The sequence below is a fragment of the Lepidochelys olivacea genome, assembly GCF_965140295.1.
Source record: "Lepidochelys olivacea isolate rLepOli2 genome assembly, chromosome: 3".
Lineage (NCBI taxonomy): Eukaryota > Metazoa > Chordata > Testudines > Cheloniidae > Lepidochelys > Lepidochelys olivacea.
Genome location: NC_140413.1, coordinates 155,779,178 through 155,802,673, shown reverse-complemented (window position 1 = coordinate 155,802,673; position 23,496 = coordinate 155,779,178). Strand labels below are relative to the sequence as shown.

General features: G+C 44.9%; 1 protein-coding gene across 1 annotated transcript in view; it reads right to left on the bottom strand.

The window, feature by feature from the left end:
• The window catches only part of TOGARAM2 (TOG array regulator of axonemal microtubules 2), a 95,279-nt gene that overhangs the window by 45,783 nt on the left and 26,000 nt on the right, over positions 1-23,496 (bottom strand). The window contains exons 2-5 of the mRNA XM_084624165.1: positions 6,107-6,240; positions 4,941-5,075; positions 4,043-4,276; positions 3,111-3,340 (exon numbers count right to left, since the gene is read on the bottom strand). Coding sequence (XP_084480291.1) covers positions 3,111-3,340; positions 4,043-4,276; positions 4,941-5,075; positions 6,107-6,134 — 627 coding nt within the window. The 5' untranslated portion in view covers positions 6,135-6,240. The remainder of the gene's footprint in view (positions 1-3,110; positions 3,341-4,042; positions 4,277-4,940; positions 5,076-6,106; positions 6,241-23,496) is intronic.

Genomic DNA, 23,496 nt, shown 5'->3' with positions numbered 1-23,496 from the left:
CTCAGCCTGTAGTTGAACAGCTCCTGACCACTGTCCAGGCTGCCTGTGTACGGCTTCATGAGCCATGGCATTAAGGGGTAGGCTGGGTCCCCAAGGATACATATAGGCATTTCAACATCCCCAACAGTTATTTTCTGGTCTGGGAATAAAGTCCCTTCCTGCAGCTTTTGAAACAGACCAGAGTTCCTGAAGATGCGAGCGTCATGCACCTTTCCCGGCCATCCCACGTTGATGTTGGTGAAACGTCCCTTGTGATCCACCAGAGCTTGCAGCACTATCGAAAAGTACCCCTTGCGGTTTATGTACTCGCCGGCTTGGTGCTCTGGTGCCAAGATAGGGATATGGGTTCCGTCTATGGCCCCACCACAGTTAGGGAATCCCATTGCAGCAAAGCCATCCACTATGACCTGCACATTTCCCAGGGTCACTACCCTTGATATCAGCAGATCTTTGATTGCGTGAGCTACTTGGATAACAGCAGCCCCCACAGTAGATTTGCCCACTCCAAATTGATTCCCAACTGACCGGTAGCTGTCTGGCGTTGCAAGCTTCCACAGGGCTATCGCCACTCGCTTCTCAACTGTGAGGGCTGCTCTCATCCTGGTATTCATGCGCTTCAGGGCAGGGGAAAGCAAGTCACAAAGTTCCATGAAAGTGCCCTTACGCATGCGAAAGTTTCGCAGCCACTGGGAATCGTCCCAGACCTGCAACACTATGCGGTCCCACCAGTCTGTGCTTGTTTCCCGAGCCCAGAATCGGCGTTCCACAGCATGAACCTGCCCCATTAGCACCATGATGCATGCATTGTCAGGGCCCATGCTTTCAGAGAAATCTGTGTCCATGTCCTGATCACTCACGGGACCGCGCTGACGTCGCCTCCTCGCCCGGTATCGTGTTGCCATGTTCTGGTGCTGCATATACTGCTGGATAATGCGTGTGGTGGTTGATGTGCTCCTAATTGCCAAAATGAGCTCAGCGGCCTCCATGCTTGCCTTGGTATGGCGTCCGCACAGAAAAAAGGCGCGGAACGATTGTCTGCCGTTGCTCTGACGGAGGGAGGGGCGACTGACGACACGGCTTACAGGGTTGGCTTCAGGGAGCTAAAATCAACAAAGGGTGTGCCTGTACATCAAGGAGTATTTCAGGCAGGACTGCACAGAGGGTTCCAATAAGAAATGGTGCACCAAAGTTATCGTTGTTATTGGAACAAGGAGGTTAGCCTGGCCTCTGATTGATACATGGCTAGATTAACCTCGCTGCGCCTTCTCTGTGACTGACTGCAGTGTGATCTAGACAGGGGAGGAGGAAAATGAGTCCAAAACAAATCTGGTCTATTTCTTGTTCTGACCCACTCCATCTATCCTTTACATCTTTGGCTGGCAGCAGACAAAAAAGGCGCGAAATGATTGTCTGCCCTTGCTTTCACGGGGGGAGGGAGGGTGGGAACGGGGTCCTGACGATATGTACCCAGAACCACCCGCGACAATGTTTTAGCCCCATCAGGCATTGGGATATCAACCCAGAATTCCAATGGGCAGCGGAGACTGCGGGAACTGTGGGATAGCTACCCACAGTGCAACGCTCCGGAAGTCGACGCTTGCCTCGGTACTGTGGAAGCGCTCCGCCGAGTTAATGCACTTAGAGCATTTTCTGTGGGGACACACACACTCGAATATATAAAACCGATTTCAAAAAAACCGACTTCTATAAATTCGACCTAATTTCGTAGTGTAGACATACCCTGAGACTTTCTGATTGTACTGGGATGAGTTTGGCTTACAGTCCCATGGCTGTACCTAAACCACCTACCATACACCACTGAACTCCAGCCAATTTTCTACTGCTTATTTCACATTCTGTCAAAATATACTTCTCTAAAGTCCATTTTTTTCCTGTTATTGCCCTTTCTACAGAGCCTCATCAGCCTTTCAGCCCTGACAATAATGTGATCACCGGATCCTAGGTGCGCTCCGATTTTCATCTAATTTATCATATCTGGCTCATTGTCAGCTATCAACTCCAGTACAACAGCCTACCTTGATGACAGTGCAATGTGTTGTGTATGAAACCATCCTGTACTATCTCCATAACAGACATACATTTCTATTGGAATGGGTCCCCTTCTGGGTCATCGATATTGTGACTGGGAGAGTGGAGGAATGGAGAGCAAACATTAATCCTTTCTTAGTTCTCCCATTATCTTCTTCACTGCCAATGAGCCAAATTAATTCCTGATGACAATCCAGTGAAACGAGTAGAATTACTCTAGGCATGAATCTGGCCCAGTATCTAGATAACTGAAATCCAATGCACTGGCCTTTTGATAGGCTTCCTTTGTTTCCAAAAGCATTTCCTAATCATCTTCCTTCTCCTGTGTAGTGAGGTCTAATAGCTATAACTCCTGTCACCCTTGCAGAGTCAACACAGTTAATGGAAAGGTTGCGGGATTGCATCTCTTCTAGGGTATCCTTAGTAGAATTGTTTGCAAAGTTCCAGTCAGTTACCTCTGTGCAATCCCACTGAAGGCAATGCAGCTACTGAATTAGCTACTGAGCTAATGAAGGGTCTTACTTGAATTCTAGAAACTTTATTTGAGTTGATGATGGACTTTTGGATTCCAGGTTGAGTTTGCAGGGCAGGCAGCTAAAGCAAACACCTTCATACTTCTAAATTTAGCAGCTTTGCTATGAAAATCATTGAGACACGATTGCATCTTTTGCTCTTTACACAATATTAACCATAAGAAACCACAGAAGCACAGTTGGGTCACAAATGCCCATGTTTACTAACTATATTGAAACATGCAAGACATTACTACATACATATGGTGCCTCTGATTGGTTTCTGGTGGCTTCTCCTCAAACACAGAACATGATAAGCACTATTTAAAGAGATACAACCCAATTCCTATACAGTACAGACACTAAAACCACAGCACCTCCATGATGCCACCTTTACAGAGTAACTTTTCATAGTACAACCACACTTCAAATAGGATCCTAGACTTTACCCACATCAGAGGAATCTCTTAGAGCTCTGCCAGGCACTAAATAAACTGCAAAGGAACTATATTTGGTTTGGTTCAGTTTTCTTATTCTATGCCCATTTACCTCTTGGGAAGTTGGAGTCAGTTCAGTGTAGGTCTCACCAGAGCCCCAGCTGACCATGCCATTCTCCAAGGTCGTCTTCTCCCTTTCATCTGTGCCGTTGACCTCTGGGAAGGTAGGGATGCTCTGAATGGGAGGCATGGGCTTGGAAGTTATCAGCAGCCTTTGAGAGGCAGATCTGGAAACAGCTGGCTTCAAGGCAACCTCCTTGGGGCCACTGGAGTCAAGCAAGCCTGCAAATCAGAAACATGTAGAACTAGGGATACTACCTTTTAGATCCAAGATAACAGAGATGTGACTCCAAATCAGGTAACTTTCTTCTAAACATGTAGTTAACCAAATGGTGAGAACTGTTCCCATAGACACACATTAATACAGAGAGGCTGCAGCCATCTGCAGTTGAGTGGGCCAGTCACATCCATCCAATTCCACAGAAATACCCCAGATAACATGATGGTTTTCTATGCTCCTCTTTACTGTTTGAAAACTGACATCTGGATTCATATGGATTAGGAAAACAAACTTTTAAACCCCTGTGAAAGAAAGATTAAAGCAGGTACAGGAAAGCGGGGAAAGGAAATATAGACAAGATGAATATATAAACCAAGCAAAAATAGTGGCTCCAGATAGTTAAGCTCTATTACAAAAATCAGTAACATAAACAAGGATGAAATTTGTCATTTTTTCTCCACAGGAAAGGAAAGTCTCCTCATTTTTGTCCTTGAAGAATGTTTTGACGCCTGCATCCACATACAGATCCCCTTATAAAATGGGATCTGTGTCCAGCCAAGCCACATATGTCCTCCCAACACTCTGGGTAAAACCTGGACATTGCTGGCAATTGAACTCAGTATTTGTCAGTGTCACAGTCTAACCCCTCTATTCTTGGAAGGGTTTTGTTTCATCAGGGACAGGAGGTAGGCACCCAGCTTTACCTCTGTGTGATGCAAATAAGCCCTCAGAGATCCTCCTCTTCTTGAGCTTGTCCTTGATCTGAGCAGTTTCCATGGCCACACTGCTCACCTCCAGTTCTTTGAGATCCTGTTTCAAGGTGGGGCTGTCCAAGCCCTCCAGAGAGGAAATAGCTCTGGGATAAGGTGGGCCACCATCTCCACTCCACAAGCATGACTGTTTCTTCATCTGGACTTGCAGTACAGAGTGAAGAGAGGCTGCAGGCCAATTTAAAGGCAAGAGTCAAATAGGTCAACCTCACTCATCAAGAATCCATTAGTCAATTTGAGACATTTATTTCTCTCTGGTTTTAGAGATCAATTTAATTTTATTTTCATTTTGGATCAAAATAATATGACCCTAGTGCTTGTGAAGAGTGCTGCATTGACTGACCAGGAGAGTGAAGCTGAGGGCCCCATCTCTAGTAATGAGAAGGGAGCATCGTATCCTAGTAATCATCTCTAGTAATGAGAAGGGAGCATCATGGCCTCTCTGCTGGGACTGCCCTCAAGGATCCCAATGGCAGTGGTTTTTATTCAAAGGACTATGGACCATATTGGCCATTAGAAACAGGACTGTGCAACATGCACCAACAAACAGTCCTCAGATGGTCACAAGCAGCTGAATTCTATTAGCAAGAGGTCAAAGCCCGGCTACTAATCAGTGACCTTCAGATCTACTTAATGGCGGAAATTCCACAGGAGGAAGGGATCAGGACTCTACCAACAGCATTCTCTGACTTGTAACTAGTTCCTGGAATCATCACTCACAGTAAATGAAAAACAAAAGGGTAGATCTGGACACCAGGCTCAGACAGTGCCTCCCATTCCGTTTCTATGCGGCCTAGGCCACAGGTCATAGTCATTCTGTCCCCATCCTTACCTTCATCTGCTGTCGTCCATCTGCTTCCATACAGCTGCAAGTTTGAATCGATGCTTCCCCCTCGCAGTGATCTGTATCCGGGTTTGACTTTGGGGACACTCCCACAATACACTGCGACAGGGGCTCGGTACTTAGCTTTAAATTAAGAACAGTACAAATGACCCAAGTGTGTGGTGCTTGAAAAGAAGAAAAAAAAGAACAGCTGTCCCCTTTCACACATTACACATCAGACAGTGTGGGTTAAACCCTGCACTCCAGGCTCAGGCAAAAACTTCATTGTCTGCAGCCTCTCTAATCTGACACTCATTACTCGGGTATCTGACTGCCTTGCAAAATTACACAATTCCTTGTTAGTGATCTACCCCGTATTTCCTCTCCCTGCCTGACTAAGGTTGCTGAACATCAAGGAGGTTGAGCTTTTGCAAAACTCAAACCATCTGGAAGGTTCACAAAACTAGATCAAAATTCCTTCTTTCCTTGTAATTCAAATCCCGGCTTTTTTCCTCCAAGAGAAACAATTTAAAAAAAAAGGAAAAGCACAAGACCAATTAATAACTTCTGTGTTTCTAGCTAGAGGGGGCCTGTGTTCCAGGTTAGCAGTCCCCAAAACTCATCTAACACATGTGGGTACCCTATCTACCAAATGCAGACCTATTTCTTGATTCAAATGTCCTCCTTTGCCCCTCTTTGCTCCAACTCCACCCTATATTTTCACTGGATTTGGTTCTCCTTTCTCCTCTCTGTTCCTTCTTCCACAGAGGCTCCTAAAGACTACATAAACCCATAATATTTGAGTTAAACTTTCTAATCCATGATACTCACACAGATTCAAAATTAGGTAAGGCAGTTTTTCCCCTCCCTCATCCAGGCCAGCCTCCGCTACCTTTGCGCATCAAAGACAGACCATAAACTCTTGCAGAGTGCAAAAGAGCTGCCACATTTGCGAGCACAGTCACCGCCCCCTGGTATCTGGCTCACTGTACAGTGTTTGGAACACAGCACTCGCACACATGGTGCCCGTCCTAGAGCATGACAGCATTACCGGCACAGTCACAAGACTCCGGTTAATTTCCTCTGGGTAACCAGCGAGTGGATGGGATTGCAGCAATCCCCAGTTGTGGAGCTGCGAAAGGCAAAGAGTGCTAGCATCTAATCCAGTCCTTTACCTGCTGTGAAATCATCGTGTGTTGCCATGCGTATGAGCTAAAGGGCTCCTTTCAGCTGAGAGGCTACTTCCTGTTTCGATTTTCACTTGACCTGCTGCGACTGGTGGTACCTTCTCCTTGTAACGTCCAGAGGCCTGCATGGAAAAACAGCAGCATTAACATGGGTGACAAACGGTCTTTCCCTCACATTTCCCTTTCTAATGGTGTTCTTGCCTGGAACATATCAGAAAACTGATAAAGTCAAGGGAGAGCTTAAAAGTACTAACACAGTGGCTCAATGCCAAATTCAAATGCCACAATCTCCACCTGGTGCAAACCTGCCAATTTTATTTAGCCTTGCTCCAGGCTATTCCCTTACTTTTCTGGTCCCTATCACTTCAGTAATCCAGAACATTTAATGCTTCTAAACAAAGGGTAGCCAGCACACAGGTGGGAGTACAATTCCTCCAGCAGCCATTCTCTCCAAAGGTGTGCAGGCAAGGGGGCACAGAGGTAGGGCACTGTCTCTGAAAGGGTTGCCACTGAAGCATCCAGGCAGCAGACTGTGTAGCAGAAATTACATTTTCAAACTCTTGATGGCAAAGGGCCAAATTTATGCTTGGTGTAACTCCATTGTAGAGTTACACCAGGAATGACTGTGACCCAATATAAGGTAGGGCAGAAGGGGCAGAGTGGCAGATTTTCTTTTCTTTTTCTTTAATTCAACTGAATTTGAACATTAATGAAAGGTGCCTGATTAACAGCTGAAGGCTGGAGTCTTCTGTATATCCACAACCTAGTTATAGCGTGAGCAGCATCAGTGCTAGCTGCCCGTATCCTGCCCTCCCCCACCAATCTGCTTCAATCCTGATCTGCCTCTGGGGTTAGATCAGCCTTCTTGGCCCATTCGTGCTGAACTTTGCAGATAGATCCCAAACCAGAACCTGAATTCTTCTGAATCCATCAATCCTGACTACAGCAGACAGAAAAACAGACCAACACACACTTGGTCCCACCCAGCATTTGCTGCGCCACTGGTATTTGTGGTATTTACTTCGGAGTAGAAAATAGCATGGTGAAGCCAACCACCACTGCACAGTCCATGTTGAATTTTAGTGGTGACCTCTGTGTGCACATTCACCAAAACCATACTCACACTCTCTCTATATATAGAGAGAGAGATAGATAGAGAGATAGATACACACACACACCCCAATACATACACACACTTTACATACACACACTTGCCAAGGGCTAATGCACCTTGGAGCCAATATTATAGTGTTCAAAGTCTAGCAGGGTGAAGGGTAGTTTGTGTAGAAGCAGGAAGAGTGGTGTAATTTAAAGGATTTACTTTCCAATTTTATTTAGCCTTGCTCCAGTCTGTTTCCTTACTTATTTGGTCCCTATCGCTTCAGTAATCCAGACAGTACTCTCCAGTTTATAACAGAGACTTTGTCATCTCTCAGAACTTTTTACTGCCTCTTCTTTAGACATTTTGGCCAATATATTGCAGTGTGAAATGAAGATAAATTGGCCTAAATTTTATCCACTGAAGTTGATGGTAAAACTCCCATTGACTTCAATGGGAGCAGAATTTTGCCAATGTCGAATGCTTTTGAAAATGTCATCCTTAGATGATATTAAAAAAAAAAAAAGCATTGAGAAAAGATCTTTGCTCATAGTAAGCCGACTGCAGCAAGGAGCCAAAGAAACCGATTCATTAAAAGAACTAAATGCATATAGCTTGGTTGAACTCTGACTAAAGGAGGAGTGTGGGGGATAGCCAAAGTAATTTATTTATTAACGTATTCTTTCAATTGAAAACATAGCACAAAGAATGCCTGTACATGAGGTCCAGGAGCCCTACCATCAATTAAACTTGCAATCAATTAAAATAGCACCCTGCAGCCCAATACAATAGAAAATAAACAGACCAGCCAATAAACACAGGAGCAAAGGCCCTGCCCCTCTCCCGCCCAGACACTGAGCTCTCTCTAAGTGCACTATTGAAGCACTTGTGTACACTAGAAAAAGTGCCTGAGTTTAAGTCAGAGTTAACAAACATGTTTAACTAACTCTGGCTTAACCTCCACCACTTTTTCTATTCGAGACAAACCCAAATGCATGGCTTTTGCAGCTTGCCCATGAGATCAAAGAATTCAGGCTATTTTGGACCAACATGTGTAGGCAATGTGTGTAAGGAATGAGAGCAATCATTTCTAGTGGTGCAAAGGGCATAAACTAGGGGTTGTGGGCGGAAATGGAACATAAGAAAATGTAGGGTGAATATGAGAGAAATGTCCCAGTGGTAAGTTCTGCTAGACTGTAATTATCTCCCAAAGGAAGTAGAAGATGCCCCATAGCTTGAGGCATTTAAAAATGGGACTGAAAAATATCCTGGAAAGGAGTGTGGTCCTGGCTTGTATACCCAACTCTGCCACTGTCTTGTTGTGTAACCTTGGGCCAGTCACTTAATCTCTCTGTGCCCCAGTTTACCAGTGTGCAAGACTGGTTCAGTAAATGCAAACCACTTTGTTAGTGTAATGTGAAGGTTACACAGGCAATGCACAATTACACAGATCCACCCCTCCCTTCAGAGTGAAGGTGAGGTTAGGTAATTGCAACAGAAGCCAGGGTAACCCAGAGCGGTAGCTATGGTGAGACTCCACTGCTGCCCTGCAGCCTTTAGAAAGGACTCGGGGAGTAGGATTCTGCCCTTACCTGTCCAATGTGAAAAAACCTCCCACACCTCAAATCCATTCAAACTGGACTCATTGCAGGGACCAGGATTTGGGTCTATGATATTATAAAACCAATCCCAGCAGGACGAAGAAAATGAACACAAAGCAACTTCATGGCATTCTCCATCGCACAACCAGCAACAGCACTGCATGACGTCAAAACAATAATGCTAAAAAATCCCTTTTCTAAAGAGATAAGGAAAATTCAGCATTTGAACATTTCTAGGCCCTGCTAACATTTGGACAAACAGGAATTTATACTCCTTTCTAACTATGTACAACCTAAAAAGTTCATCCTCCTGGGATTCTTGTTTCCTTGGGATGAAATGAAAATGGAGATGTTGTCGTTATTATTTTTATTTAAATCTCTCTCAGCCCACCAGCCATTTCTGTGATGGTTTTTCAGTGTTGCAAGTCTACAGGATCAGTTGCAAAATACACTTGACTTTTAACCTCCCTATAAAGCTCTCTATGAACTGGAATTGGCTTGAATTGGGCCCCAAAGGTTAATGGCCGTAGGATTAGGATAGCTCTGAGGATCTGATGAAGACTCAGCTGCTGACATTCCCCTGACAGGGAAGCCCATCTTAAACAGAAATAATGCAGCTATAGCAATGCTGCTCATTGTAATGTAGACAGTCACAGCTCTGGCTGACAACAAACCAACAGGGACAGATGACTCAAAGGTTCTCAAACCTAGTTGCTGTTGCTAAATCAGGGCAAATTCACAGCTGCCAGCCAGCCAGCCACTGATTTATCTGTATGGGGGCAAAGACCATGGGGACACAAGCAAACCCACAATTTGAAGCTTACTCTGGATTCAAGCAGGGATAAGCAAAAAGCATTCCCTAGCTACACTGCAGAGTTGAACCAGTGCAGTTGCTTAAGCGGTTGGCCATCGATTACTGGAATCAGGGCCAACTCCCAATGTAGAAAAGAAAAGAAAAAGATCGCTGAGCTGCTAGTTTTACCATTTTTTTCTGTTTGCTAATTATCCATAAGCAGCTTGTGTTTTTTTCAAACTCATTCACCCTTCCAGTTTATCTGCAGAATCATTTCTGCCCACGGGCTTTGTCATTGTTAGTAAGCAGATCATTGCAAGTTGTCAATATCTGAGCAGCTTTGATTAGATGCACAGAATATATGACATGTTCCTGTTCCCTGACTGGATGAGCACTACCTTTAAGATAATGTTTCTAGAACAAATTCTTGAAATTACATGTTTGAAATTTGCTCTCCACAGATATCAAATTCCCTGATTGCAGGAGTTTTTCTGCTAGCAAACTTGTTTGCTAGAATATCCACAGATCACAAGCACAGCAAGGAGCACAAGCAAAGAAAATGCAATTTAAAATGTAACCGGCTTTCTTGAAGTTCTGGTACCCCAGTTACATGCCCAGAAGGGGTCCCGAGGAATTCTTTCAGCCCAAGAGACTGAAGAGTACAGTACCCCCATCAAAAGACATGGCACAAAAGACTCCTTGCAAGGGCTGTGCTCACTTCAGCAGAACTGTTTGCTCATCTCTGAAACAAGAGTGATTGCAAGCAGGAGTTTGTTCAGTGCAACAAATGAAGAGTTAGGAGCAGCCTGGTTTGCAAGCCAAACCTTGTCCGCTACTTCAGTGGTAATCAAACATCAGTTAGAACAGTACTGACTGCCAGCCCTAATGAGGTATGATGTTGAACACCAGAGCTATTTGAGTATTGTACACGATGTATTCATAACACATACTGTAACTGTTTCCACTAAGAGCTGTGGCCAAGTACATTCATTTCTCAAAGGTGGCTGACAGATTGTTCTGCAACCTTTTGTGACTGCAAGAAACAAAGAGGCAACAGAGACAAGCACACAGATTACATTTTACCTTTTCTTTCCGTAGGGCCTGATCCAAGCTCCATTGATATCAATGGAAAGTCTCTCAGAGACATCAGTGGGCTTTGGATTGGGCCCCTAAATTGTAGTTTCTTGTACATTGTGAGCTCTTTGTGGGAGAGACAGTACCCTGATCCTGACTGGGGCCTCTGGCTGCTACTCTGCTATGAACATTAAATAATAATACAAAATAATAGCGCAGCCACAATGGAAGGTGTTCTAGAAATATCTGCACAGACAATGAATGTGTGAAATCTTGGGTGGGGGGGGGAGGTTGGGTCATTTACATGCCAAAAGGGGACAAGGTTACGTTTGGTTTTAAAGGATTCACACAATGGTTGAGTGCAGGAGGAGAGCCTCGGTGGGTATGTACTCAAGTGTAAGGGAATGGATTGCAGTGTGAAAGAAAGGCCAGGGTCAGTATCAGACACGTTGCTGGTATCAAACCAACACCCTGTGCCTGAAGACCCCATGGCCAGGTTGTGCAGCCTGCTCAGCTCCCCTTGTGCAAAGGGGACAAAGATTGGCCATAACTCCCTAGCTGGGGATTCCCCTGGCATGGAAGAGTGGTGCGAGTGAGAGCAGCAGCACCAATCTCTTAGGGAATCCTGCTGCTTGGGGCCACCCCATCAACCGCTACTCATGCAAAACACTCATTGATCTGAAGAGAATGTGTCCTTTTCCATATCTTTTTGCCTGAAACCATTTTGTTGTAGTGCTAATATCAAGTACTTTAACTTTCATGTGTATTTTTCCCTGGCGGGTGGAATCACACACAATGCGCTGTGCCTCTTTCCTGAAAGTTAAGCCATTTCTGTATGTTGGGTCAGATTCTGATTTAAGTTATACTCATAGAATCACAAACATGTAGGATTGGAACGGCAGGGCCGTCCCTAGCCATTTTGGTACCCTATGCAGCACCCCCCGCAGGGGGGCTGTGTGTGGCCCCAAGCCTCTGTGGGGGAAAAGGAGGCTGGCCCCAGGCCTCCATGGAGTGGGAGGAGCAGGCTTGGGGGGCAAGGGGGAAATCGCCCCCCAGCACGAGCCGCCGGAGCGGAGCAGGTTGGGACCAGGTCGCTCCACTTCCTGCCGCCCAGTGAGTGCAGGATGCCCAACCCTGCACTCACAGGGTGGCGGGAAGTGAAGCGACCCAGCCCCAGCCCGTTCTGCTCTGTTCTCCTGGCTCCCAGCCTTGGGGGATAGGGGGAACCGCCCCCCAGCACTCACCTGAGGCGCAGCTGGGAGCCGGCGGCGTGGAGTGGGCTGGGGCCAAGTCACTCCACTTACCTCCACCCGGTGAGTGCAGGACGCCCAACCCCTGCTGCAGTCCTCAGGGGAAGGGCTGGGGCGGAGCAGGGGCTGGAGCAGCACACAGCTGTGTAGGGCACCAGGAAATTTGGTGCCGCAAATTTCCTGGTACCCTATGCAGCTGTGTACTTTGCTTATGGGTAGGCACGGCCCTGTGGAAGGGACCTCAATAGCTCATCTAGTCCAGCCCCCTGCACTGAGGCAAGCCTAAGTACTATCTAGACCATCTCTGACAGGTGTTTGTCTAACCTGTTCTTAAAAACTTCCAGTGATGGAGATTCCACAACCTCGCTCGGCAATTTATTCCCATGCTTAACCACCTGTATAGTTAGGAAGTTTTTCCTAGTTTCTAACCTAAATCTCCCTTGCTGCAAGTTAAGCCCATTATATTTTGTCCTGTCCTCAGTGGCTAAAGAGAACAATTTATCATCCTCCTCTTTAACAACACCCTTTTATGTACTTGAAGATGGTTACCATGTCCCCTCTCAGTCTTCTCTTCTCCAGACTAAACAAACCCAGTTTTTTCAATCTTGCCTTGTAGTTCATGTTTTCTAGAACTTTAATAATTTTTGTTGCTCTCCTCTGGACTTTCTCCAATTTATCCACATCTTTCCTGAAGTGTGGTGCCCAGAACTGGACATTTGTGACGTTATTAGTGCTGAGTAGAGTGGAAAAATTACTTCTTGTGTCTTGCTTATAACACTCCTACTAATACATCCCAGAATGATGTTTGGTTTTTTGTTTTGTTTTTTTTTGCAACAATAGTACATTGTTGACCCATATTTAGTTTGTGAGCCACTAAAACCCCCAGATCCTTTTCTGCAATACTCCTTCCTAGGAAGTCAGTTCCCATTTTTATTTATGCAATTGCTTATTCTTCTTTAAGTGTAGTACTTTGCATTTGTCCTTAATGAATTTTATCCTATTTAATTCAGACCATTTCTCCAGTTTAAGATCATTTTGATTTTTAATCCTGTCCTCCAAAGCACTTGCACCCCTCCCAGCTTGGTATCATCCGCAAACTTTATAAGTGTACTCTTTATGCCATTATCCAAATCATTTATGAAGATAATAGAACTGGATACAGGACAGATCCCTGTGGCATCCCACTCAATATGCCTTTCCAGTTCGATTGTGAACCATTGATAACTACTCTCCGAGTATGGTTTTCCAGCCAGTTGTGCACCCATCTTACAGTAGCTTCATCTAGGTTATATTTCTCTAGTTTGTTTATGAGATGGTCATGTGAGAATATCAAAAGCCTTACTAAAGTCAAAATACATGACATCTGCTGGTTCCCCTCCATCCACAAGGCTTGTTACTCTGTCAAAGAAGGATATTAGATTAGTTTGATATGATTTGTTCTTAACAAATCCATATTTATTGTTACTTATTATCCGATTATCTTCTAGATGCTTACAAATTGATTATTTGCTCCATTATCTTTCTGGGCACCGAAGTTAAGCTGACTTGTCTACAATTCCCTGGGTTGTCCTTATTCCCCTTTTTATAGATAGGTAGGTACTACATTTGCCCTTTTCCAGTCCTCAGTTCTCTCTCCCATCCTCCATGAGTTCTCAGAGAGTCGCTAATATTTGCTCAGAGATCTCGTCAGTCAGTCCCTAAATGTATTTTCTCAAGCTCTGACTACTCATGTAAATTCAAGATAACTTCAAGTGACTTCCCAAAGCGCTCTCCACCTTCCTAAACAATAATCAAGTGTGGGAAATCCCCATGATCCCCATGAAGAGATTTCATTCAGTTAGAAAGAACCAAGTGAAATTTTAGTTTCATAACAGAGATTCCTTATTACAAACAATATGTTAACAGGTGTGAAGCATGGGGCCTGATTCTCCTCTCTCTTACACCATTGTAAAATCAGCAGCCAAGAGTTACACTCACTAGTGTAAGCGAGAGGTCTATCAGACCTCATGTAACTGTAATTAGGAAGGTGCAGTAGCCCTTCTTACTATTATATGATTTGTTCATCTCAACACTGTGCTTAGTGGTGCACAAATCAGAAAAGAAAACAGTTCCTTCCCTTAGGAAATTACAGTCTAAGGGTCTGGTCCTACAAGCCTTGCTCACACAAGCAGTCCTTACTGACTAGTGGCTAGTTGTATTGATTGGCCTCTGAAAAGATACACAAAATGAATAAAGACACAGAACTTCCAGAGCAGCCAAACTGCACTCAGTAAAAGTTTGGAGGGCAGGGGGAGGACACAAAGGTAACTTTTCTTCACCTTAGTGACCAGCTGGCCACTGAAATTCAGCAACACAGATCACACAGGGTACGAGCAGTTCATGCGATGATAGGAATCAAGGTTCCCAAAAATTCCAGGAGAAAGTTAAACACTCAAGTGAACCTTGCAAAGTCTGGTGTCCAGGACTCCATGGAAACCTCTGTTAGGTGGACTTAGGAGAGGAGGTTTGACAACATGGAGGGAGAGTTTGGTCACTTGTCACTGGGGGTGGTGGTGAGGAATAGGGAAGGTTTGACAGCTAGGGTAGACCTTTTCCGTCCCACGCTCTGAGGATGGGGGTCCTGGAAAGTCAGAGTCCCAAAAGCACAGAACCTTGCACCCTATGTGCTCTGTACATTCCTAGGGTCATCCCTGAACTCTGTCTCAGCTTACATCAGGAGCTAATGCAGGGGAAAGGCCCAGTGGCAGAAGTTAGGGATCAGGCTCTTGCTTCAAATGCTGGACTTCTCAACAATTCAACTTACAGACTTTGCAGGAAAAAAAGACATTCAAACTATTGTCATCTGAAACTGCACAGCATCAAAACTAACAAATGATAAGGCAAAGGAAGCAACATTGTCTAGTGCTAACAGCACAGGGCTGGGAGACAGCAGAAGTGGGTTCTAATTTCCACTCTGTCATGGGACACACCATGGTCTCCTAGATTCATAGATCTTAAGACCAGAAGGGACCTTTATGATCATCTAGTCTGATCTCCTGTATAACATTGACCGTAGAATTTGGGTAAGCCACTTCATCCCTGTGACTTGTTTCCCCATCTGTATAATGGAAATGGTACTCACGCACCTTTGCAAAATGCTTTTAGATCCTTGGATGAAAGATTCTGGATAAGTACTAAGTAATACTGTCATCATCCCAGCAACACTGCCTAGCTCAGAGCTGCAGTTTGCAGGAAAGGGGCATAGACACTATCAAAGAAGGAAAGGAAAGAAACATGAAGCAAAGATTTCTCTCTGGAGAGGGAGGGAGGGAGAGAGAGAGAGAGAAACTGGCAAACATCTCTAATAATGAGCAGAGGGAGTCCTGCATCTTATCCCTTAGAGAGGTTGAGTGGCTCTTCATTTGCTATCTCTGACAGGCTGACATCTCTGGATTTCAAATGGAAAAGAAGCTGCTTTTGAGCAAGTCTCTTCCCTTCTTCTATTTGCTGAAGCTTTCCCAGCTCTGGTTTCTACAGATCCTTATTTCCTTGATTATACACTCATTTGCAAACAAAGGCTGAACGTGAGCTGGGCTAGTTCCTACACAGAGCTTGTGCCTTGGAGTGGGCACCTATATACCAGAGATGCTGCAAGCTTACCTAGATTTTCTATCATCTATTTATTCAGAGGAAAAACAAAATGCTTCCTCTTTCCTGCCCCACTCCCCTCCAGCTTCTCATTGGGGGTATGAAGGTTACTGTTAACTGAAACCTGCAAGTTATACTATTGGCCAGGTAGGATTTTAATACTGTCTTCCTGGGATTGACCAGAAATACACTGAGCCCTGATCTTGATCCAAATATCTCTGAAGTTCAGCCAGGGTCTGATTTGGGGGAGGATTTGGCTTGAGCCTGGCTCAGTTCTATTGAGAAAACAGCAGCATGCTTCTATCAAATGTCTGAAATGCAGTTGATGCTCCATGGCCCCACAAAGACCAATCAAGTTGGGTCAGAAGCGGAGACACAAGCTCTCCTATTTGCCTACACACAATAATGACCTACCACCACCGAAAAAACTCTTAGTCAAGAGACCTGACTCTGCAGCTTGTGAATGGAAGAGGGCATTCTCCTGCTTCTAATGGCGTTTCCCTACCCCTCTCTGGATAGTGCTAGACTCCGCCTGCCAGGAGCCACAACTATGCCAAGCTATGAAGAGCCTGTTCTCATTCAGCAGGTTGCATGAAATATCCTGGCTTATCAGACAGTAGTTCCTGCTGCAAAGTGATCCAAGCTCTGATCTTCTTCCACTCATCTCAGGACTCCCTCTCCTAAAAAGTGTCCTAGCTTCACCCACTCTCAGCTAAACCAAAAGGATTCGCCCACCAGAAATTTCCATGACACTCATTTTTTCCTGTTACATTAATAAGCTATTGGGAAAAATCATCAACCAAACTTTTCCCCCAAATTCTCTTTCACTTCAGAGCACCTGCTGCTTTCGGGGAAAAGAACCCTCACACCAAGCAAGCTCCCCCACCCCACACCCCCCCGACCCCAGGTCACAATGCAACAGATCAGCAGCATGGTCCATCCCATCCCCCACACGAGTGCAGCAAAGCATTAGTCAGGGCAGTTCACTAACCTCTTTCACAAACAGGGTTGCCTTTTCACTTTGGATGCCTAGTTTCCATGTTGTTAAATTTGTGATCCCTCAGGGAGCTACAAACCCCAACTGCCTCTGACAATGAATCCCAGCTCCCCGCCAGCTCCAGACTCTGGGATTTTGAAAGTTGTGGGTATGGATGGCAGCTCTGTAGCCCAGCCCTCTTCTGTGTGAGGATAACAGGCTCTCACTTACAGGTTACACACACAGCAGGCAAACAGTGTTACATACCGTGAACAAACAAGGCTGCATAGCAACGACTTCTCTAAAGTAGTCTTGAGCAGGAGGTGTGAGGGAAAGGCTTTGCCTGCAGGGCTTGTCGGCTGTCTCCCAGGGTGCTGGAATGGAGAGTACCTGAGTGACCTTGACAGCACCCAAACTCTGGAACAGGGACACACTCTGAATAGCCACGTGTGCTCAGAGTCCTGGCCTGCCTGTGATTGATTCCCAAAAACACACACACAAAGGCTGTGTTATACCCAGTCAAGCAGTGGAGTCTTCAGAATTCATGAATGAGAGGGAAAGGTTTAGACCCCCACTTACTACAGAATACAATTTGCAAGTGACTTATCTAGGTTGTAAATTCTTTAGAACAAGGCTTGTGAGCTTGATTCTCCTCTCACTTACATCTGTGTAAATCAGGAATGTCTCCACTGAATGGAGTCTCACCAAGGTAAAAATCAGTGGAAGAGTAGAACTAACTAATCACTGTGGGCTGGATTCCCCCGTGGTTTGCACCTTGGACAGTTACTGACACCTCTGCAAAGTGCTACTAAATCAGACTCCTCCATTTGCCCTGCGATGGCACTTTACACCCAGTTGCAGGATTGTCAGTAGCTACACAAGGTATAAAGCAGAATCAGAGTTGGGGTCTTTATTCTTTCTGTACAATGCCAGGCACATCTGTGCTGCCAAGTACTAATGCTAAAGAATAATGATTTTTTCATTCATGCGCAACGCATCAGTGTCTAGCTTTGAAATGTTTTCAAAATAGCTTCTCTGCTGGGTTTTTACACACACACATGCATGCACACACACACTTATGTGTAGCTGAATTTAGTGCTCTTGAAAGGTACCTGATTGGCCACCCCTGGACACTGAAACCCTCTATCCACAGACCAGGTATAAATACATGCAACATCAGTACAAGCTTCTCCCACCGTGTCTGGGACCAGGAGGGACTACACCAAGAGTCAGAGGGGAATTCAGGCTCCATAGCTCATTCAGTCCCTAGCTTCTCTGCTCAGACTGTCAGCAAGGGGGTGAATAGTGGTAGTGATTTCTGTGATGTGCAATAATTCACACCACAAGGAGAACAGAGGAAACCAACACAGTTAATTTGTCCCTTGGGGCTACCAGCCCTTCTCCAATCACATACAGCAACAGGAGAACCCGTCTATTACAACACTTACCTATTATGCTTTGGAGAGACAACCCCCAACTCATTTGATATAGGACATGAAACAGACACCAAATAATATCTTCCTCTCACTGCTAAACTTGTTTGAACCAGTGATCTAGAGGTAAAAAGTTCCATCTCACATTACCACCCTAAACCATCCAAGTCCCACAGTTTCTCTATTGTTTGGTATCCAGCTATATTTAAAAAAAAAAATCTTATATTGTAGAATGCCAGAAAATTAGATGATCCCCCCAAACTAACCTCAAAACGTATTTTGTTAGGTACATCACCCAGCTAAGTAAGTCCCCCGATAAGATTCACACTGTTTGAAATAGAACAGAAAGGAAGGATCATTCTGTGGTTAAGACACTACAGTAAGCCTCACAAGACCTAAATTCAGTTCCCAGTTTTGCCAGACTTGTTGTGTGACCTTGGGCAAGTCATTTAATCTCACAGTGTGCCTCAGTTCCCCAACTATAAAATGGGCAAAGCAATACTTCCTCTATCCCATCCTTTGACTGTGTGTCCTATTTAGACTATAAACTCATCAGGGCAGGGCATGTCTCTTGCTATATGTATGTGCAGTGCTTTGTACCCTGTGGCTTTGATCTTGGTTAGGGGTGGTACCGTAATACTATTAAAATGATAGCAACAGCCGATCTTCAAAGGACCAATGCTTTTCATGGGTATACTCCCTCAAAACAAAGGAATCAACAAGGTGAATTAAAATAATTCTTAATATTTTGTGCCAATCCCACATATACTCAGTGATAAGAAGTCTTTTGGCCTACTTTCATCTGCTAACCTTGGCAGAATCCATGCTGGTTAGACCTTAGCATATCATGAGCTTTTGGCGGGGGGATGGGGGGAGGGTGTTAATGATCATTTTAATCAATTTACCCGGTACAGATGAAAAACTTACTTCTCTTTTCCCCATCTCACTTGCACTTGTCACATATAGGTACAACAACTGCTACCCTCTAGTCCTGTGGAACAGAGGCTGTTTTGAGTGAGATATTGTATATTTTTGTAAGTGCCTCCAGAACTCTCGGATGCACCATCTGGCCTGGTGATTTACTACTATTTAAGTTACCAGTTTGCGGTGTCAGAAAATGAGGTTCTGAAGCAATCTCTGATAGTACCTCATCTTCATTAGCAGAAAAGAATGGGTCCAGGGTAAGAATCTCCCTGACATTTTAAGCAGTGAAGACTGATTGTTAAACTTCTCAGCAGTGTCCTTTTGTGCCTTAATTTCTCTCTTGAATTCCTGGTGATCCAGAAGATCCACGGATTCTTTCACAGGCTTCCTGCTTCTGATAGACTTAAAGAATCTCTTGTTGTTTGCTTTTATACCGTTAGCTATTTGTTCTTTGAATTCCACTGCAGCCCTTCTAATTTCCTTCTTACACACTGTCTACTGCAATTTATGCTCCTGTTTATTGATTTCACCAGGGTCAGATTTTGAAGGATTTGCATTGACTCAAATAGCCTCTCGAACCTTGCCATTTAGCCATATTGATTTACTCCTTGTCTTCCTGACTCCCTTTTTGCTCACAGGCACAAATGCCTTCTGAGTCTCCAATATTGTTTAAGTAGCACCCATGCCACTTTCAAGGATTTTACTTCCCTTTCTTTTAACATTAAGGCTTTTTGACTAATGTCATTTTATTGAAATCTTCCTTTTTAAAGTTTACTGTCACTTTTAAGTACCTGCCTTGTCCCTTGAACCTAATCATATTGCAGTCACGATTACTTAGTGGCTCAGCAACTAGCACTTCTTGTATTAGCTGTTGTGTGTTACTTAAGACTAAGGGCGTGTCTACATGAAGGTTTTAAACCAGATCAAATCAAGCTAATCCAGTTTTAAAACAGTTGCGTATGTACCATGCAACCCATCACTGCACACTAACTCTGGAGTCCTCTTGCAAAGTGGACTAAGTTTTCTTCTAATTGAAATAGTTGGGTCTATTTTTCATGTGCACACAATTGCAGCCCACCACTTTTGCATGTTTCTAACAGCTATCCCACAGCGCTTTGCAGGTCAACCTTTACCAACCTGTCCGTTTACTTGTGTCCCCCCCCTGTCCTGATGTCAAGTTTCCAGAATGACCCTTAGGTAGTGCAGAGCCAGATTTTGCTCCTGGATCCCAGTGTATCACTATTCTGGTTATACAACCATGATAGCACCCCAGAAGCCCCACAACATGTCTCAGATAGCTGCTTGGAGCTGTGCCGAGACCCTGGATCTCGTTGCCATCTGGGGAGAAGCGTTGGTTCAGGAAAAAGCTCTTGTGGCCAGCCACAGGAATAGGGACATACTGTGGACATTGCAAAGCAGACGTCTGCGAGGGGTCAAGACTGGAATGCAGATCAGTGCCGGATAAAGAGAAAACAGCTCAGGAGAAAGTATATTGAAACGAGGAATAAAAGGAGACATGTGACTTGTCAATGTTTTGATCAACTGGACAGGATTCTACCCAATTACAGTACAACCCCTCAGACACTATTCGCAGCCTGCTGACCTGCACTCCACACCACTTAGAACGAGTAGCATGACCCATCAGGGGAGAAGCAGGAGGATGCTGGAAAACAGCTACTCCCTAAAGCCCAGGATTTTTTTGTGACTCAAGACCCTGACAACAGCCAGTTGGAAAGCCATCTCCAGTCCTGCCCAGCTACAACACACCCTGATTCCTGCTCTGCCTCAGCTGTGCCCAGGTCACAGCCAGAAACCCAGGTCAGGACCAAAGAGATTCCCTGGAAGGATCTTTAGTACGTAAGTACCTATCTTTACAATTTATTCTTTATTATTAATTATTATTATTATTGGCTGATGTGAGCTGGGAGCCACCAACTCCACCCCCCCCCCCCACCTTGTGATGCTTCAAAATCGCGCCTGCCAGCATGGCACAGTCTGTGCTTGCCCCCCTCCACTAGTAGATTCAAACGAGGAAAGCATTCATTTCTGCAAAACTCAGCAGTGTATTGAGACAGCGCTTACAGGAAAAGAAACTTGGTTAGTTTTCGTAGTTTGCATCAGATATCAGTGCACACACTACACACCCGGTCAAGGCACAGACTCTACTGCTCCTCACTGAGGTGCAAATGCCCTGTAACATGCATCATAGCTGACAATCATTGCAGGACCTTATCTGTTTTTCTCTGCACTTTCTCCACGTCTGCAGGGGAGACAGAACTTAAAACTGAGAAATAGCTTGATTTTGTTTCAGACGTTATAAGGAACAGCCACATGCCCATGTGCGCCAGCATAGCTTGAGAGCCCCTTCCACTCCTGCAGCACTGCTGGAGGGACAACCTGGTGAATAACTGCACAGCATATCTTGCTGATCTGCCTTTGTCTTTTGGAATAAGGCCATTCTCTGCCTCCTAGACACCTGCCTCAGCATAATGTCATCAAGACAGGACAGCCTAAAGGGGACGTAGAGGGAATTACTATCCAGCTTGCCCCCAAATCCCACAACTTTACAATGCCAATGTGATCGTAGCACCTCCAGCATACAAAAATAACTGCAAAAACCAACCTGGAATATAGCTCCAAACACCCCGCCTCACTCTTAACATCATGAAAGCAGATACAGTGGACTGAAATCCAAACGTACCCAGCACCCTCCATAAATGCAGACCACTCACCAGCTCTGAGGTTCTCCCAAGAATAGAAAGAGTTTAAGGGAGGTAAAGTCATATATACACAGTAAAAAAAACCAACGATGATGACTTGTCTGTGATACAAACAAAAAGCAAATTTTATTCCCTACTTCCCAAGCCACAGCACCTGCAACAGCAAGATCTTCAAGCACGGGGCATCTATGTACTGCTGGCAGGCTGGCCAACCTGAGGGGAGAAAAAGGAAGACTTGGGACCAGATGTTTGCAGAGCTCTTGGCAGAGTCGCACAGAGGGAAAACAAAGCTGCTGGGAGGTGGATGCTGGACATGAGGACCAGAGAGAGAAAGATCTCCCAGGAGATCGTGGCAGTGGCCCAGGACAGCAACACAATGACCAGAGAAAACATGGCTGGCGCCGTGGACAGCATCACCATGGCAAAGGAGAGCATGGAAAAAGACAGAGATGCAAAGGCAACTTATGGACGCTATCCTGAACCAGAATGCCCTCCTGGCTAGGCCAGCTGGCCCTGCAGTCCTGTAATTTAGGATGCAGACATGTCCTTCAGCCTCTGGACAATGCTGGCTTCTGGGATCAACAGCAACTCCTAACCTCCACATCCCCACAACAGGGCTCCCAGCAGCTCCCATTTACCTCTCCGGTCCAACCTCTGGGCACCAAGAACCCTTCACCTGGGAGGCCAGCTCTATAGAATCCTACAGTGTCCCTGAGAATTTTGAGCCAAGGCACTCGTCCCCAGAACCCACGTGGACAAGAGCCAGAGGCAAGGCATATACTCACCTTGAACTTTATGCATGCACACACACACCCCCCAAATTGCTGTATTTGAAATGTTCTTACAGTTGCACTTTGCGATTTGTTTGCACTGTTGCAGTAATTAAAGGTCTGTGTACAGCTGGTTGCTTAAGAAGATTGGTTTGTTAAATGTGTTTCCAAATTCAAAGATATTATTTTTCTATTGGTTTCATTAAAACTTTTTTTTTAATTGTTCTTTCATAGTAAAACCTTTATGGGTCATCATTGCATTTAACACAGAAAATCCATTAAATAAAGTGGAAATAATGCACAGACTTTTACAAAAGCATGTAGAGAATGTTAAACCTCAACCACCCACACACAATAACCCCAGCTTTCACAATGTCTACATACCAATACACCCCCACAGGCTAACCTGTTCAGGCATGTGACTCAAAATACGAACAGTAGGCAGTCCTGACAGGATGCCCATGGGTGTTTGTGTTCTCTGTGGAATGCCTTACTGGATGACTGAACCTTTGAGCAAGTCCTCACACCTCAGCTTCCCACCCACCAGTAAGGCTTTTCCCCTTGCTCTCAAAAATATTATGCAAAACACAACATGCTGCTATAACAGTTGGAACTTTTTTCCTGCTGCTTCCAACTGTCAAGGTTCCTCCCCCACTCTGAACTCTAGGGTACAGATGTGGGGACCTGCATGAAAACCTCCTAAGCTTACTTTTACCAGCTTAGGTTAAAACTTCCCCAAGGTACAAATTAATTTTATCCTTTGTCCTTGGAATAACCACTGCCACCACCAAACTAACTGGGTTTACTGGGAAACGTAGTTTGGACACGTCTTTCCCCCCAAAATCCTCCCAACCCTTGCACCCCACTTCCTGGGAAAGGTTTGGTAAAAATCCTCACCAATTTGCATAGGTGACCACAGACCCAAACCCTTGGATCTGAGAACAATGAAAAAGTATTCAGTTTTCTTACAAGAAGACTTTTAATAGAAATAGAAGTAAATAGGAGTAAAGGAATCACCCCTGTAAAATCAGGATGGTAGGTACCTTACAGGGTAATTAGATTCAAAACACAGAGAATCCCTCTAGGCAAAACCTTAAGTTACAAAAAAGAC